General features: G+C 46.3%; 1 protein-coding gene across 2 annotated transcripts in view; it reads left to right on the top strand.

Moving 5' to 3' along the window:
• The first annotated feature begins 10,477 nt into the window (after positions 1 to 10,477).
• Positions 10,478 to 19,263, top strand: part of WDR7 (WD repeat domain 7) — a 356,850-nt gene continuing 348,064 nt past the window's right edge. For both annotated transcript variants that reach the window (XM_066602521.1, XM_066602523.1), the window contains exons 1-2: positions 10,478 to 10,603; positions 17,267 to 17,434. In XM_066602521.1, the coding sequence (XP_066458618.1) occupies positions 17,276 to 17,434 (159 nt within the window). In that variant the 5' untranslated portion in view covers positions 10,478 to 10,603; positions 17,267 to 17,275. The remainder of the gene's footprint in view (positions 10,604 to 17,266; positions 17,435 to 19,263) is intronic.

The raw sequence follows: 19,263 nt of genomic DNA, 5'->3' as shown, positions 1-19,263 counted from the left end.
CCGCTCCGGGGCCCGAAGCCGGTCTTCTGCGCATGCGCGCCAGGCGGCATTACGTCAGCCGCATGCGCAGAAGGCCCGGCGGCGCGGGAGATTTAAAATCTCCTGGCTCCCGGCTCCTGTAGGTAGCCGGGAGGCAGGAGATGTCAGCGGGGACTGCGGTGAGCGGTCCCCGGTACCGCGATCGCCGTTATCCAATGGTTATCGGCGATCGCGAAAAAGTTAAAAAAAAGTTTTAAAAAAGTCAGTTTCACCTCCCCTCATGGATCGGATCCATGAGGGGAGGTGAAAATACTCACCCCCAGTCCTCAGCGGTGTCCCGATGTCCCGGGACCCGAATCCCCGTCTGCGCATGCGCGCCCGATGATTGACATCGGGCGCGTGAACAGACGGGCTCGAGCCCCGGGAAATTTAAAATCCCTCTGCTTCTGGCTGCCATGTGTAGCTAGGAGCAGAGAGATTATACCGGGGACATGATCACTGTCATCCAATGGATGACAGTGATCATGTAAAGTGAGAAAAAAGTGTAAAAAAGTAAAAAAAAAAAAAAAGTAAAAAAAAGTTTAAAAAGCGTACGTTTCATCTCCCCTCATGGATCATATCCGTGAGGGAGGATGAAAGTACGTACCTAAGGCCCCCAGATTTATCCGCGGACCTTACCACAGCTTCTGCACACGCGCCCGTCGCCAAAATGGCGGGCGCATGCGCAAAAGCTGTGGATTGCCAGGATAATTTAAATTCTCCCTGCTCCTGGCTACAAAACGTAGCCAAGAGCATGGAGATTTAATGGGGGTCCGCGGTGAGCGGTTCCTGGTCACGTGTTCGCCATTATCCAATAATGGCGATCACGTAAAAGTAAAAAAAAAAATTTGAAGTTTCATCTCCCCTCACTGATGCGATCGGTGAGAGGAGATGAATCTTTTTACCGGAGGCCTGCGTATTTGAACCCCGACGCGATCTTCCTCCGTGGACCTTCCAGGATTCTGCACATGCGATTGCCGGCAAAAAGCCGGACACATGCGCAGGAGTCAGGGAGCCCAGGAAACTTAAAATCTCCTTGCTCCCAGCGACCAATGGTCACAGAGAGCCTGGAGCAGTGACGGGTGGCCTCGTTGAGCGGTCCCCGGTCACGTGATAAAAAGGTAGCGATCTACCTTAGGCCGGTCTCACATGACCGGATAGGAATGACGGATTCCGCATGCGTCTGATCCGTGGTAATACGCAGATCAATCGCATTGAATTACACAATTCCGCTCACATTAGCGGGTCAGAATTGCGTAATCCACTCGCAGAAAAGAGAACGCAGCAGGTTCTATTTTACTGCGGATATCGGCAACATAGAGCCCATTGTGCTCCATGGTCGCGGATATACCTGCTGCTCATACGCAACTACATTGTGTACGGGCTGCGGGTACCCGTGTCATCGCTAAGCGACGGTGCGGGAAATACAAACAAAGGTGTACTGTGCATGACAGCCTGTGTGAGTAGGCAGTTATGCGCAGTACATTACGCAGCCGTACGCAGGGTCACAGCCGGGCTCACAGATGGGATCCGCTGTGGGCCTCCGCAAGCGGATTCCGCCTGCACCCGCGTGAGCCCGGCGTTATTCAGACCGCTACCTGTGATACGTATTTTACAAGAAGCCCCGGGAACGCTCGCTTTCCTGCAGTTCCAGGAGCACCTTGTTGAGCGCCTTCTGTGTGAGACTGCCGCACCTCATCAAGCTTACGGAGACTCACGGAACGCCACTTTTTACACCCCATACCCGCCACTGAGGTCATGAAATACCCCCAAAAAGCATGAGAGGAGGGGGGGGGGGATACCCGGTTTTATTGCCCCATGGGCCCATTCCAACCAGCCTCCGTAATTACCCCTGTCTTCGGAAATACTACACAGTTCACATTTTTACTTTTATCTAAGATTTGCGAACGCCAAAAAGAGCGCGGAGGGGGAGGGGGGGAATTTTTAGGGAGTCAATCTTTATTCTGTACAAATAAGCAATGGGGCCTGGAATTTATTCAGTTGTGCCCTAAAATCCAACAGGTGTTCCGTCCTTTATAGGCCTTGCCATGCGTCCTGTAAGTAGATTAGGGCCACAATGGGTATGTTTCTGAACTCGGGACAAACGGGGGTATTCATTTTGGGGTGAACGTCTTCATTCCTATGTGCACTGTACAAAAAAACTGTTTTTAAATTGAAAAAATTGCCAAAAAAATTGAAAATCGTAACTTTTTCCTTCTGCTTTGCTTAGATTCATTCAAATACTGTGGGGTCAAAATACGCAGTACACCCCTAGATGAATTCATTAAGGGGTCTAGTTTTCAAAATGGGGTCATTTGAGGGGGTTCTTTATAGTTTTGGCCGCTCAATGGCTCTATAAGTGGGCGATGGGGCCTGAAATTTATTCAGTGGTACCCTGAAATCCAACGGGTATTCCTTTCATTGTAGGCCTAGCCATGGGTCCTGTAAGTCTATTAGGGCCACAATGGGTATGTTTCTGAACACGGGACAAACAGGGGTATCCATTTTGGGGTGAAAGCCTTCATTTATATGTGTGCTGTACAAAAAAAACTGTTTTTAAATTGACACAATAGCCCAAAAAATGAAAATCCTATTTTTTTCCTTTTGCTTTGCTTAAATTTATTCAAAAACTGTGGGGTCAAAATATGCAGTACATCCCTAGATAAATTCGTTAAGGGGTCTAGTTTTCAAAATGGGGTCATTTGTGGGGGTTCTCTATGGTTTTGGGCGCTCAAGAACTCTACAAGTGGGCAATGGGGCCTAAAAGGACTTCAAGCAAAATTTGTGTTCCGAAAGCCACCGGTCGCTCCTGTCATTTTGGGCTCCGTTGTGTATCCAGACATAAGATTAGGGCCACATTGGGTATGTCTCTGAACACGGGACAAACAGGGGTATCCATTTTTGGGTACAAGTCTTCCTTCATATGTGTGCTGTACAAAAAAAGCTGTTTTTAAAATGACAGAATTGCCGAAAAAACGAAAATCACAATTTTTTCCTTTTGCTTGGTTTGAATTCATTCAAAAACTGTGGGGTCAAAATATGCAGTACACCCCTAGATAAATTCCTTAAGGGGTCTAGTTTTCAAAATGGGGTCATTTGTGGGGGTTTTCTATGGTTTTGGGCGCTCAAGAACTCTACATGTGTGCTATGGGGCCTAAAAGGACTTCAAGCAAAATTTCTGTTTTGAAAGACACTAACTACTCCTTTCATTTTGGGCCCCGTTGTGGACTCAGATATAACAATAGGGCCACAATGGGTATATTTCTGAACACGGGAGAAATAGGAGTATCCATTTTGGGGTGTAAATCCTGATTTTCATGTAAACTATAGGAAAAAAATATGTCTTTAAAATGACAGATTTGCAAAAATATGAAATTTTACTTTTTCTCCTCTAAATTGAATTAATTCCTGAAAAAAAACTGTGGGGTCAAAATACTCATGACACCCCTCAGTGAATACATTAAGGGGTGTAGTTTTTAAAATGAGGTCATTTGGGGGGTATCTATTATTCTGACACTCATGAGTCTTTCCAATCTCGGCTTGGTATAGGAAAACAAAGTGTTCCTCAAAATGCTAAAAAGTAATGTTAAATTTGTACGTCTCCTAAATAGTTAAAAAAAAACGAAAGTTTTTCCAATGTGCGCCCAAAATAAAGTAAACGGGTGGAAATATAAATCTTAGCAAAAGTTCTATATTATGTTTGCACATATTTAAGATATTGCAGTTGGAAATGTGAAAAAATGACGATTTTTTTCAAAATTTTCCCAATTTTGGCGCTTTTAATAAATAAACACAATTTCTATCGGTCTATTTTTTCCGCCTAAATGAAGCACAACATGTGGCGAAAAAACAATGTCAGAATCGCTTGGATATGCAAAACCTTTCTGGTGTTTTTCCATGTTAAAGTGACACATGTCAGATTTGCAAAATTTGGCCTGGTCATTAAGGTGCAAACAGGCTTGGTCACTAAGGGGTTAAAGGCCACGGGGGCCCTTGTCACACAACAAAATCACTTACGGCCGAATTCACATGAACATTTAACCCATTTACAGACACGGCCTATTTTGGGATGCAACTATTTTTGGGGGCGGGATTTTCATCTCCGCTTTTCAAAAGCCATAACTTTTTATTTTTCCATCAACGTGGCCGTAGGGGGGCTTGTTTTTTGCGAAGCGAACTGTGGCTTTTATTGGAACCATTTTTGGGTATGTAAAATGGACTTTTAAAATGTTTGGAAGTTTGTTTTTTTGGAGGACAGGGAGAAAAAAAAACATCAATTCTGCTATTCTAATTTTTTATTTATTTTTTTAAATCTACAGCTAGGGCTGGGCTCACACAGGCGCGTCAGTACAACGTATTCTACATGTGGGTCTTGTGCACGTCATTTACTGTACCAATCTGCCATGGGCGGCTGTGTACACGACTTGCACACAAGAATAATTACAGCATGATTGTCCTATCTTGATGCGTATCCCATGAGCACACATACCAAGCTAGTACATGGTGCTGTATGAGCCTGGCCTTAATCATGCAGCAGAAATGATGATATGCTTTTTTTCTGCAGGTTGGTGCAATTACGACAAAACCAAAATGTATTTAATTTTTTTGGGGTGGGTTTTCCACTTTTGCATTTAAACCCCCATGACTGTTTTATTTTTCTATGGATGTAGCTATTATTGGTGCTGTATTGGCGTACATATGTGTCATCACTTTTTGGGGGGAAGGCAAAATGAACAAAATCATGTTTTGTTTGTTTATGCTATTTTATAATATATATATATTTTTTAAAGGGGTTGTCCCGTGCCGAAATGGTTTTTTTTTTTTTTCAATAGCCCCCCCGTTCGGCGCGAGACAAACCCGATGCAGGGGTTTAAAAAAAACAAAACGGATAGTACTTACCCGAATCCCCGCGCTCCGGTGACTTCTTACTTACCTTGCGAAGATGGCCGCCGGGATCTTCACCCACGGTGGACCGCAGGTCTTCTCCCATGGTGCACCGTGGGCTCTGTGCGTTCCATTGCCGATTCCAGCCTCCTGATTGGCTGGAATCGGCACATGTGACGGGGCGGAGCTACGAGGAGCAGCTCTCCGGCACGAGCGGCCCCATTCAGAAGGGAGAAGACCGGACTGCGCAAGCGCGTCTAATCGGGCGATTAGACGCTGAAAATTAGACGGCACCATGGTGACGGGGACGCTAGCAACGGAGCAGGTAAGTGAATAACTTCTGTATGGCTCATATTTAATGCACGATGTACATTACAAAGTGCATTAATATGGCCATACAGAAGTGCTGAACCCCACTTGCTTTCGCGGGACAACCCCTTTAACTATAAAAACTCTAATCACTATGATAATGCACTGTAGTACTTCTGTACTGCAATTCATTAGCGCTCACAATAGTGATGGCAGGCCTGAACACCTGTGTATGCCATTTGCTTGCCATGGCAAACTATAAGTCTTCTGTGATTACATCTCAGAGTGCCAATGGTGTCAATCAGGGAATGCGACATGGCACAGCTCCTGCTATAGGATGGCGTGGGTTCATCTCACTGCCATCAATAAAGAATAGTAACTAAGCACCACCCAGGGGCAACTTGGTGATGAACACTGGTTTTTCCAGCACGCTGGAGCTCCATGTCATGAGGTAAAAGTGATTGAGTGGTTCGGTGAACAAAACACTGAAACTTTAGGTCCGTAGCCAGGAAACTCCCCAGATCACAATCCCATTGACAACCTCTGGTTGTCCTCAAAAAGTGGATGGGAAAGCACAGAAATTGTGATTATCTCTACATACTGATTAAGCAAGAACAGGTTGTCATCGGTCAGGATTTGTCCCTGAAGCCAATATCCAGCATGTTGGGGCGAATTCCAGAAGTCTTGGTAAGTAAGAGGCGACACTCTAAATATTAAAGGGGTTGTCCCGCGGCAGCAAGTGGGGTTAAGCACTTCTGTATGGTCATATTAATGCACTTTGTAATATACATCGTGCATTAAATATTGGCCATACAGAAGTTATACACTTACCCCTTCCGGTGTTGGCGTCCCCGTCTCCATGGCGCCGACCAAAGCCGCCTTCTGCCTGGATTAGACGCGCTGGCGCAGTCTGCCCTCTTCTGTCCGGCTCCAGCGTGCTCGCGCCGCAGAGGTCTTATGCGCATGCTTTGGTCGGCGCCATGGAGACGGGGACGCCAGCACCGGAGGGGGTAAGTATATGACTTCTGTATGGCCAATATTTAATGCACGATGTATATTACAAAGTGCATTAATATGGCCATACGGAAGTGTATACCCCCACTTGCTTTCGCGGACCAACCCCTTTAAGTCTTTGCATAAACTTGATGCATTTGTTAATAAAATTGTAAAAACTGCTGAAATGCTTCTAAATGTGTAAGTAATCAAAGGAACATCAAACTAAAAAAAAATACAAACCATGAAGTAGGAGACTGTGAAAACCAAAATGTGTGTCAGTCTCTAAACTAGTTCCCATGTCATCCCTTGGGCTGCCGATTTCTGGACTGCGCTGCTGGTTGTGACAACGTTCTGGACAACGCAACTCAAATTTCAGTGCTTACTGACACCAATCTGTGACTATTTTGAGGACTGCAAGCTAGAGATCGCCCTGCTGTTTACATTATTTGGTCAAGAGTGGTGTCGTCTCTCCTTAAGGAGAGCACCTAGAAATTGTGTGGAGACACCTAGGGGTGAGTGGGTGGGGGGAGCATTGTAACGTACCAAGGAGAGCACCTAGAAGGAGTGTGAAGACTTATATGCCCATGCGTGCTCCGCTGGGTAATTTATGCAAATAGGGAAGATGGAACAATACCTGTGCAGCGCCACCTCTAGGATGGCAGCATTCCTTCAAATCAATGGGTGCTCTCCTTAGAGACAGACGATGCCCTCCAATCCACTCACACCACAGGTGTCCCCACACACTTTTTGTATGCTCTCCCCTTAAGAAGAGATGACACCCCTCTTGACCCACATCATAGGCCTCTCACCCCCCAAGCCAAAAACCTACCGCACACTGATGTGAGGCAAACACCCCGAAACAGCAGTCTGTGTATGGATTCTGGTTATGCCTCCAGCCTCCTGCTGCTAGGTTTCTACTTTATTTGTTTTGGTTCCTTTACTAACAAACCTACGCCTGGACACTATGGTAATGATTAGTGTTGTACCCAGAGCCTATATTAGTGCAGTAGGGCACGTGTAGTTTATCTAAACAGGGTTTGTTATCTAAACCCCAGGCACTATAGGGACAGAACACAGCTTTAGTACAGGATTGAGGGAGATGATGTGTGTACTCTTGTGAGTCCTATCTAGCTGTTTGACCTGGGGAGCCAGTATATAGGAACCTATTACATAGCATTCCTTTGTCCTTGTTTGTAGACACACGCTATCATCGCTTGTGCATATCTGGACTTCCATTGTGATCTTCAGAGATCAATATCGTATCCAGCACTTGGGAGCACCCTCTAGTCATTTGGGTACTCTCTTTGAGTGTTAGAAATATACACACGCCATCATCGCTTGTGCATATCTGGACTTCCATTGTGACTTTCAGAGATTAATGTCGAATGCAGCAGTTGGGATTGCAGCCTATTCATTTGGGTACGCTCTTCGAGTGTTAGAAACATCAGAACTAGAGATGAGCGAGTATACTCGCTAAAAGCAATTGCTCGAGCGAGCATTGCCTTTAGCGAGTATCTCCCCGCTCCAGACTGCAGGTTCGGGTGTTGGCGCAGTGAGTAGCGGCAGTCAGCAGGAGGGAGCTGGGGGGAGAGAGCGAGAGAGATCTCCCCTCCGTTCCTCCCCGCTCTCCCCCGCAGCCGACACCCGAACCTTCAGTCTCGAGCGGGCAGGTACTCGCTAAAGGCAATGCTCGCTCGAGCAATTGCCTTTAGCGAGTCTACTCGCTCATCTCCAATCAGAACCCTTTGGTTCGATACTGTGGAGAAAGGCTCCTGATGAGTCGCTCCAGCATGTTTCCTTATGAGGCCTTCCTTATTATTAACTTTTTTTCTAAAATAACAAAAGTTACATTTTAGTTATAAAGAGTTCAGTCTGAGAAGGCACTATTTATACCACTGACTCCCCTGCGACTGTGATACCTGTAGGATGGCAGCATTCCTTCAAATCAATGGGTGCTCTCCCTAGAGACAGACGATGCCCCCCGATCCACTCACCCCACAGGTGTCTCAACACACTTTTTGCATGCTCTCCCCTTAAGAAGAGATGACACCCCTCTTGACCCACATCACAGGCCTCTCACCCGCCAAGCCAAAAACCTGCCACACACTGATGAGGGGCAAACACCCCGAAACAGCAGTCTGTGTATCGATTCAGGCTTGGTTTACTACTTCCAATCATTGTTTTACAGACTTGTTAGTCATACATTGAGTTGCAGGAATGCTGCCATCCAATAGGTGGCGCTGCAGAAGTATTGTTCCATCCTCCTTATGCCCATATTTGGTATAACCACCTATTTAAAAATCTGATCCAGTAAAATAACACATTATAACACATTGTTAATCCTGTGCGGTGAACACTGTCCGAAAACCCCCACAATGAAAGAATTGCATTTTTTGGGAGGTCACTCACCCCATTTGCAAGAAAATATATATATTTTTTAATATTAATTTTTTTTTTAAATAATACAAAATAAAACTATAGAAATGTATTGTCACAATTATACTGATCCACAGAATGAAGATAAAATGGCGTTTTTGCTGCAGTGTGGACGACATAAAAAACAAGGCACACCCCAAATGTGCTGTAATTGTGGATTACTCTTATTTTGCTCTGCTTGGAGACGGTTTTCCGTACATTATACGGTACATTAACGAGTATCGTTGATGAATACAATTAGCAAAAAACTACGACGTTGATGGGAGAAAAAATACGTCTAGAAACGGCTGATCCCCCAGCGTTACCGCCATCAGAACAAGGAGAACATACCGACAGAATTGCTCTTTTTGGTCGCTCTTGTCTCCATGAGACCGGGTGATCCGGGGACACGGGTTTGTTCAAAAACTTCTCCTGCAGTAGTAAGATAACTCGAGTGTGTAGTGCCTTATGCGAGTACCTGCCCGCTCATCTCTAAAGATTCGGATGCCGGCGGGGAAGGTTTCTCTCTCATTCCCCCCCCCCCCCACGACTCACTCCCGCAACTCACGGCTCTCCCCCGCTGGCACCCGAATCTTTAGAGATGAGCGTGCAGGTACTCGCATAAGGCACTAATCGCTCAAGTAGTTTGCCTTAGCGAGTACGCTCGCTCATCTCTAAAGATAACACATCACATGCGCTCCCTCTGCGCCCCGCACCCCTGCTATTTCTATGGTCAAAAAGGCCATGTGATCGCTGCAGCCAATAACCGTCTCCCTTCAGCCAGTGAATAGCTACGGCGCTCATGTAATTCAGTGTTGGGTCGTCATCACCCCCTCCAAGAAGTGAAGTACGGCAGCGGTGGTGGTGGGGGGGGGGGGGGGCGTAAAGGGGAGCGTGTGAAGCTTTTGAACAAAGCCATGTCCCTTTTAAGAGAAAGCAATCAAAAAGTTGTATGTACGGGCTGTCCACAAGGCCGGTGCGATATTCCGCCATAGGGGAGCATTATCTCACCGCGATTGACCTATCATTATAATAGGTTCATCATGGCAAGCTGCGATTGTTATGTGAGCGGAAAACCGCCATGATTTTTCTGCTCGTGTACATAGGAGTGCGCTTTCCATAGTTATCCCATGGAAAGCGTTCATTGCGTTACCCGCATGCGGATTATCGCTGCAGGTAACGCATTGAAATATCGCCCGTGGACAGGAGGCCAACGGTCATCCTACATAATATGAGCCCCGCCATTGGCCCATGGACGGAAAAATAAAGTGATGATGGTGCCGCAGTGTGTATGTTGTAAAAACAAGTTCCTCCCCAAAAATGGTGCGATTGCGTTTTCTTTTCTGAAAACATAAATATTTATAATATTAGTCAGGCGGGATAAAAAATGGTGACGGATAACCCACAAGTACCAAGAGAAAGCAGAATGGCAGCGTCCATAAGGGGTTGTCCAACGGGGACATATTCATTAAGCTATCTATCACTATTCCAAACATTTGTATTTCTCCCACAGCAGATCACAAAGCACTACAGCATCCTATACATTATACAGAAAGCCGTCCTAAACGTTATAACACAGCGGAATATTGATCCCCTACTGCCACTAAAAAAGATGGCGCCTTCCCTCTTTAAAACGTGAGGTCTGACGTAATATTCCAGAGACACATTGTCGACTCTAACCAATCGCCGACCTCGTAATTTCGTGACGTCATCAAACCCCGCCCGGTAATATTTTCGTATTCTTTTTTTTTTCTTTCAATTCTGTAAGTAAAACTTTATTGTTTGTTTGAAAACAGACATTGCCCGGAAGTAAGAGCATATGACTGCGGACGAACCCATCTGCTGTTGGTTGCGACGTCTGTCGTAAAGCGGGATACTCATCGCCATAGAAACTATCAGCTGGTGTATTGGGAAAGTGGGGGGGTCGTTGAGGTGCAACGGGAGGTGACATCTCCGTCCTGAGGGGAGAGGAGGGTAGAAGGTGAGTACATGGGGGCTTATTATATACTACCGTATTACATGTAGCATACGCGGGGCTGCTGAGGAGGACGTTCTGCTCCAAATATTTAAGAATATTATATTATATATTATAGTTATGTAATCACCCCTCCTCCATTTATCCCACGCTCATGGCTGCAGCTGCTGGGAAACTACAAGTCCCAGCAACCCAATACAGCCCCCCCTTAACAGGGCATGCTGGGACTTGTAGTTCCCTGGCTGCTGGGTCTAGCCGCAGCCCGCTGCTTGGACTCTATGCAGACGTTTTGTGTTCTTCTCTTTCACATATTCGTCTCCCCTCCGTTTTCGTAATATATTATTGGCGCTCGATGGAAATTACCACCATTTTAATGTTTTTTAACCCTTTCATAGCAGTTTGTAGAGCGCTACGAGTTGGCGGACGCGGCTGTCTGTCTGTTTGTAGGCTGCTAGTTAGATGAGGACTCGTCCTGACTCAGCAAAATGGCGTTATATGATAAGGTTCGGACGGACGGGAAGTGTCCGCCATATTTGTTTACGGATAGCAACATTTTTTTTGCCAAGAGGTGTGCGATTAGTCGCGTGGAAATAGTCGCTACAGCAAGGTTTGAGCAGCTGCAGTTCGTGTTTGTGGCCGCCGACGCGCACACCTCCTCGCAAAGTAGTCGTTGGAAGGCGACAATTTCTTGTTTACGTCAGACTATAATTAATCAACCAGTGACTACTTCTTGGTGAGCTGTCTAGTAAGAGAATCCTCATTCGTCACTCGGTTGGCGGCCATGTTTACACGGAACGTCCGGCGCTTATGTTTGCCCTATTGAGCGACTAGTTGGACGATCGTTGTCCCGTGTAAAGCCGATCGTATAAATGTGCGTAGAATTGCAATATGTCGTCCGCGCCGCAGAGATTATGACGCTATGAAACAAATATTTAGAATATCGCTTGTTGATGACACGGATACCCGCCGCCTGTACGCAGTGTAATTGTGCGTGCGGCGCTATTTCTTCCGGTATTTTGTGCCGGATCTGCGATGGAACCTCCCATCAGACGTGTGAGCAGATCAGCAGCACGGTTCTTTCCTGCTCTGATGGTTCGTTACAGTGTGTCGGTGCAGGTAAAATAGGTCAGCCTGTGTACATGACTGGATGCGATTGTAACAAAGCCTCAGCTGCAGATGTATTAGGACTGCGCAGGTTTACATTCAAAGGCACAAGAATGTTGGCATTCACTGTCAGCAAGCAGAGGTTGTGCATCTTGAGAACTCATGCAGCGGGTACATCAGCAGATATGTAATACATGCTTTATAGCATCACTTATGGATTGGTGGGGGCCTCAGTGGGACTATAGTGCTTTGTCCCCTTATACGTCCTCCCTCTCGCCCCTCTGCTGTGCGTAGACTGCAGCCTCTACCTTTCCCTTCAAGGATTGGCGGCGGTCCCAGAGGCTGGAGCTCCGCCGATCACTGATTTATGGAGGAGTTATGATGGAAGTAACTTGCTGCAGAGCAAAAGCCATTAGAGTAGTTAGACAACCGGAAATCCTTCTAAGGCCGGGCTCACACGGCATACTGTTAGCGCATATTGCGTGTGCGCTGCACGCCCGTGTGATACGCGGTAACTCACAGGCAATCGATTACATTGCCTTACACCATTCCGCTCACATTAGCGTGTAAGAATTGCGTGACATGCGAGTGCAAAGAAGAACCCAGCATTTAATATTGTGTTGCGTGTATATGCATGATATAGCCCACCTGTGAGATACGCTGTCACGCGCAGCACAGTTTCACCGCCATACGTGGCAGTACTCCAAGTGAGCGCCGGTTCCAAAGCTGTGGGATGTCAGGGGACCCACGCAGCGTTTTATGCCTACGGCTGTGTGAACACGGGCTAAAAGCGACTCTCCGGTTTTGGGATGGGATGTTACCTGCTGCTGGTCTTCCCTGCCAACGTCCCTCTGCTCCACTGGTTTTTCGGCTGTCCAATATGGCAGCTGTAATTTTCTAGCTACCCTACAGCCAATCTCGCAAGACCGGATTTGAATTGTGGATTTTGGGATTATATGATCCGCTTTAATACACAGTTCAATCATATACATGGGTTTATACAATTGGGCTCACGTTAGCGGAATTAGCCGGAATTGCGCAACCCGCAGCCGCGTCATCGCTAAGCGACTGCATGGAAAATAGAAACAAACCAAAAAAGGCCTGTACTGCGCATGACGTGATCTCCCGCAACGGAAATCTGCATGCGGAATCCGAGCTGCCCGTGTGCCGCCGGCCTTAGGGTAAAATCACACAAGCAGTGAGCGGGATCGTCAGTCTTCACACAGCAGGCAGGGGGAGGCCGGCCCGGCTCTGTGTCCGAGTCAAACTCCAAAGTGTATTTATTGTGAAACGCAGCTGCATTTCAGACTATAACGCCCCCCGGAGGAATGGGATTGGCAGCATGACCTTAAATGCTGAACTCAGAATGCCTTTAAGAGAACTTGTTGCAGCAAGTTATCCAGTGAAGTTAAACTTTGCTCCATCTGTACTCCCGTCGTGGGCATAAAACCCTACAGTCACGTTAGAAACCTAATAGAGGTTAGAATGTGGTTTGTACAATCCGTTATCCCTTATGGAAGCTGAAGTGATCTGCGTAAGACCCCAAGAACCCCCAGTAGCGGGAGCGATGCACCAGTGGGGGCTGAGGAGCTGCAGCATTCCTTAGTGATTTTCGCCGTACCGCGCCTCCCCTGTGTTTTGGCTAAATATTGAGTGCAGTTATGTCTGACTGTTTTGGGTTGTGATAACCTCAGACCTCCTGCGTCCTCCCTGCTGTGTTTGCTTATATTCCACTTCATCGTAATGGGCGACTTCCAGTACAGATAACAAAGTGTACAGAAGGCGGTAAGAAATGATGAAAATGCAAAATAATGCACTGCAGTGTGAAGTGGGGGAGTCAGCAGACAGGAAGATCAGATCTCTGCTTGTATGTAAATGAAGCTTAATCTTTCCTGTATGTAAATGAAGCTTAATCTTTGTATGCATGAACAGCTCTACAATTTTCTAATCTACCATGTGTTTTTCAGTTCCTCATTGTTTGCTGTCAGTGAATGAGAACAGTCTTGTTGCCATTCAAAGCCGTAACCCTGTACATAACTAGTCCTGCTCTGAGCTGATAAGTGGAGACAACTACATCCAGTCTAGACAATGCTCTGTGATCTAAAATGCCTGGTCTTCAGACTGATACATTGTAGTAAAATAGTTGTAAAATGTGTGCAGCTTCGCCTGATGTGTTGCGCTCATAAAGCATTGTCCAGACTGGATATAATTGTACCCACTTCTCAGCTGAGAGCAGGACTAGCTCTGTACAATGTATCAGTCTGGAGTCCGGGCTGTTTAGCTCACAGAGCATTGTCTACACTGGATACGATTGTATCCACTTCACAGCTGAGAGCAGTACTGGCAATGTACAATGTATCAATCTAGAGTCCGGGCTGTTTAGCTCACAGAGTATTGTCTACACTGGATACAATTGTATACAGTTCTCAGCTGAGAGCAGGACTAGCTATGTACAATGTATCAGTCTGGAGTCTTGGCTGGTGAGCTCACAGAGCATTGTCTACACTGGATACAATTCTATCCACTTCACAGCTGAGAGCAGCACTAGCTATGTACAATGTATCAGTCTATAGTCCGGGCTGTTTAGCTCACAGAGCATTGTCTACACTGAATACAATTGTATACAGTTCTCAGCTGTGAGCAGGACTAGCTATGTACAATGTATCAGTCTGGAGTCTGGGCTGGTGAGCTCACAGAGCATTGCCTACACTGGATACAATTCTATCCACTTCTCAGTTGAGAGCAGAACTAGCTATGTACAATGTATCAGCCTGGATTATAGGATGTTTAGCTCACAGAGCATTGTCTACACTGGATACAGTTGTATCCACTTCTCAGCTGAGAGCTTGCTGTGTGCAGGGTTACTGCTGCTGAATGGAAACAATGTGCTCATTCACTGATAAAAGGATGTACTTTGTGTCAATTTGTCAACATTACATGTGTGGTTTCACATCTGCACTTTTGGTTCCTCTTTCCTGTTCTGTTTCGGGGAGCAGGAAAGGGGAATCCCCTGGCTGAACAGTTGAGTCTGAGGGCAGAGCCGAACTGCACAGAATGGACACCATTGACTACAATGGGGTCCGCTCGCTTTACGCTCAGTTGCCTTGCTTTTAGCCGGGAGTAAAAGAGCAGCATGCGGCTGTTCACTGTAAGGAGCGCCGCGGCTGAGAACACCGTAGGCGGTACCGCTGCTGGGAGCGGTACCGTACGCTCCCTCCATTGTCTTTACTCCAGTTCCTCCATCCCTGCCCTCAGCAGCCAGAATATGATGATGCTTTGGCCTAACAGTTGGTTGCAGTCCACTAACGTGATTAAAATTTAATTTAGCCTAAAATGTGTCTCTTGAATCCAGTAAAACATTAAAATTGAGTCAGAATGAGAGCTTGCTGCAGATGTGAAGGACCCGTCTGTCCCTGACTGGCTTGTCATACTACAGAACTGTATTCTGTACTGTCCGCCTGCTCTGATGGAGGAAGACTTAATGCTGTTAAACAGAAGAGAAGTTCTGAGCGCTGACAGCAAGCATCATACTGCGAGAGGAGAACAACACCAGATGTTACTGGAAAAGCCGTGCGCTCCACCTGCGAATGTACATAGCAGCGATGGAAACTAACCAGTCACAGCATAGTGTGAAAGGCATGGGACTTACAGGATGGTAGACATGATGAGCGGTTTCAGTATAACAGATTTACAAGTCAGCAAAAAGTGAAATCCAATAGTCTACCTGTACTAATCCTGTGTTACATCCTGCATTACAACTACTTTAGTCCAGAGCTGCACTCGCTATTCTGCTGATAGAGTCACTGTGTACATACATTACTTATCCTGTACTGATCCTGAGTTACATCCTGTATTATACTCCAGAGCTGCACTCACTATTCTGCTGGTGGAGTCACTGTGTACATACATTACTTATCCTGTACTCACCCTGAGTTATATCCTGTATTATACTGCAGAGCTGTACTCACTATTCTGCTGGTGGAGTCACTGTGTACATACATTACTTATCCTGTACTGATCCTGAGTTACATCCTGTATTATACTCCAGAGCTGCACTCACTATTCTGCTGCTGGAGTCACTGTGTACATACATTACTTATCCTGTAGTGATCCTGAGTTACATCCTGCATTATACTCCAGAGCTGCACTCACAATTCTGCTGGTGGAGTCACTGTGTACATACATTACTTATCCTGTACTGATCCTGAGTTACATCCTGTATTATACTCCAGAGCTGCACTCACTATTCTGCTGCTGGAGTCACTGTGTACATACATTACTTATCCTGTAGTGATCCTGAGTTACATCCTGCATTATACTCCAGAGCTGCACTCACAATTCTGCTGGTGGAGTCACTGTGTACATACATTACTTATCCTGTACTCATCCTGAGTTACATCCTGTCTTATACTCCAGAGCTGAACTCACTATTCTGCTGGTGGAGTCACAGGGTACATACATTACTTATCCTGTACTGACCCTGAGTTACATCCTGTATTATACTCCAGAGCTGCACTCACTATTCTGCTGGTGGAGTCACTGTGTACATACATTACTTATCTGATCCTGAGTTACATCCTATATTATGCTCCAGAGCTGCACTCACTATTCTGCTGGTGGAGTCACTGTGTACATACATTACTTATCCTGTACTGATCCTGAGTTACATCCTGTATTATACCCCAGAGCTGCACTCACTATTCTGCTGGTGGAGTCACTGTATACATACATTTCTTATTCTGTACTGATCCTGAGTTACATCCTGCATTATACTCCGGAGCTGCACTCACTATTCTGCTGGTGGAGTCACTGTGTACATACATTACTTATCCTGTACTGATCCTGAGTTGTGAATGTTATACTTTTCTTTTATGTTATGTTTTTAAAGCAGTGACTGAGATTTTTTTTTAAAACTTTTAATAATTGTTCCTTTTTGGAGTAATTTAAAAATAGTTTTTTTCCCTTTTTTCTCTTTTTGTTTTTGGTCTCCATAGGGTACTTGAACTTGGGATCATTTGATCGCTTACACAATATACAGCAATAATCTAGTATTGCATTATACTGTATTCTTACAGTTATTCTATAATGACGTGTCTCTTAATATTCAAACAATCATGACAGCATTGAGGGCCTTCAGGAAGCCCCAGGCTGTCATGACACCCAAATGGCTCCCCATGAACTCCTCCCCGGGGGCCTTTTGGGACATTTCAATCCGGATCAGAATATTTGAATAGTTAACAGCTGCAATTGGAGATATCTGCAATGGTGGCTGCTGTGGGCGGTTGTCGCCTGTCCATGGCAGCCAATGCCTGCCATGTATGGAGCTCCTGCAGTGACACCCGCTCGCACACATCGGGGAGGGGTTGAGATGGCCGTCACATAGTAGGTCATCGATCAAAGATGTTGTTTTTCCTTCTTGCACCTTCTTCCTCCTCAGCCCTGGATATACTTCCTCCGGTTCACCCTCCGCACCTTCTGTTGTTCTGATCCGCTCCTTCCCGTTCATGTCTTATGGAAGTCGTCCCTTTGATATCATATTGATGTTTCATTCTCTCTTCCTTCTAGGTAATAACAATGACTGGAAACAGTCTTGTCCTTCCCATCGTGCTATGGGGACGGAAAGCGCCCACACACTGTATATCCACTGTGCTGGTGATGGACGATATGGCGACCATTGTCACCGGGTGCCATGACGGACAGATCTGCCTGTGGGATCTGTCATCAGAGTTGGAGGTGGGTATAAGAGGCCGTGGTCAATACCAGATTACTGACCTGTTCTGGGCATCTTTCCGTTTTTCCTAGGATGTGCTAGTAATAGGCGTATTCATCATTGCACTCCGAGCATTGATTGGAGTGCGGCAACCATGCTGCCCCTATTGTCATTGCACTGAGCATCTCTGCAGCGCATGCTTGGTCCGGTCATCAATAAAGAGTCTAACTGAACCTGGGCCACTTTTTTTGTCTTTGCTGATCAGGAAGATCACAAATATGGCGGCAGCCAGTGTCGGACCAGTGTACAATGTTGAAATTAATCCGGAGACCGCTCAGTGCATTCCTCATCATCTGCTGGAGCATGGGCTCACTTACGGCGCAGGCTTTGCTCACTTACAGCGCAGGCGTTGCTTGCTTACATCTTGCGATACTTGTGAAGTACCCTGAGAGTGCAGTGATATGCCAAATATTTCATCGGTGGGTCTGACCCCCGGGACGCCCACCTGTCAGCACAGCTATTATCTAGTACATACTGAAGGGTCCTGGACTCGGACCTCCATCCATTCAGCACAGGATAGAGAGGCCATCAATGTTTAGCCCCACAACACCCTTATGGATTATCTCACACATCTGCTTTGTTTTGCCTTCGTTACATCAAACTTTCATTATTGCCAAAAACTTTTTTCACCGTGTTTTGGCAATAATTCCTCAGACGACTAATTGTTCGTTTTGTCTTATAATTAGTGTAATTGTATCAGTATTTCCACTCCTTTTGGGGTATTGTGATGACAAATATGCTCTGGTCATTAGGCTCCATAGCGCTGGGTGGTTATTTGTGTGATCTTGTGATGAACAGGCTCATCCACACCGTGTAGGCCATTCTGCACCAGTGCGCAGAAGACGGTCATCATACATTGTGCTGCCTATTAACACACAGCACGAGTACAGTGCTATTCCCCCCCTTGAGGCATATACCCCATGGGGTGTACCTAGCACTGGATGATGACCCCCTGTATTCAGTCCTCTTGGTGCTCTGTATTCAAACAAGAAAGGTTTTGAGGCATGAACCTCTGGACTGCGAGAAGCTCTGAAGTCTTGAGAATATATTCATTTAAGGGATTGTCCAGTTCATAAAACTCCTTATTCCCAACCGCTACTCGGACGCCTCTGCCCTGTGCCAGTCACTGCACTGGCTGCCCGTCAAATACAGAATTCAGTTCAAACTTACTACCTTCATCCATAAAGCCCTCCAAAGCGCAGCGCCCCCCTATATCGCCTCCCTCATCTCTATCCAACACCCAGCCCGGGCTCTCCACTCTGCTAATGAAATTAGATTAAGACCCCTTTTAATACGAATCTCTCATTCCCGCCTCCAAGACTTCTCCAGAGCAGCACCAGTTCTCTGGAATGCGCTACCCCAAAATATCCGGGCAATCCCTGACACACACAACTTCTGGTGTGCTCTAAAAACGCAGCTCTTCAGGGAGGCATACCATATCCCCTAAACCAAACCCCTCTGTACGACGCCTGATGACATGCTCCCTGTTCTAGTGACCTGCAATCCCTGCTAGCCGTAATCAACCGCCCCCTGCAGTCATACCGATTCGGCCACTGTACGGCCTGACCATTGTCTGTGTGTATAACACCCCTCGCTCTCCACCTCGCCATACAGTGCACATCTCCAGCCCCTTTACCTTCTGTATCACCCCATTACTTGTAGTATGTAAGCTCGTTGGAGCAGGACCCGCACCCCTATTGTTTCAATCAACTGATTACTATTTGACCAGTGGCTTTGTTTCTGTTCCCCCTGTTTTGTCAGCGCTGTGGAATATATTGGCGCTATATAAATA

Source organism: Eleutherodactylus coqui, chromosome 5 (genome assembly GCF_035609145.1).
Source record: "Eleutherodactylus coqui strain aEleCoq1 chromosome 5, aEleCoq1.hap1, whole genome shotgun sequence".
NCBI classification, from domain to species: domain Eukaryota; kingdom Metazoa; phylum Chordata; class Amphibia; order Anura; family Eleutherodactylidae; genus Eleutherodactylus; species Eleutherodactylus coqui.
Note: the sequence above shows the minus strand (reverse complement) of the source record. Positions and strands in the feature narration are given on the sequence as shown.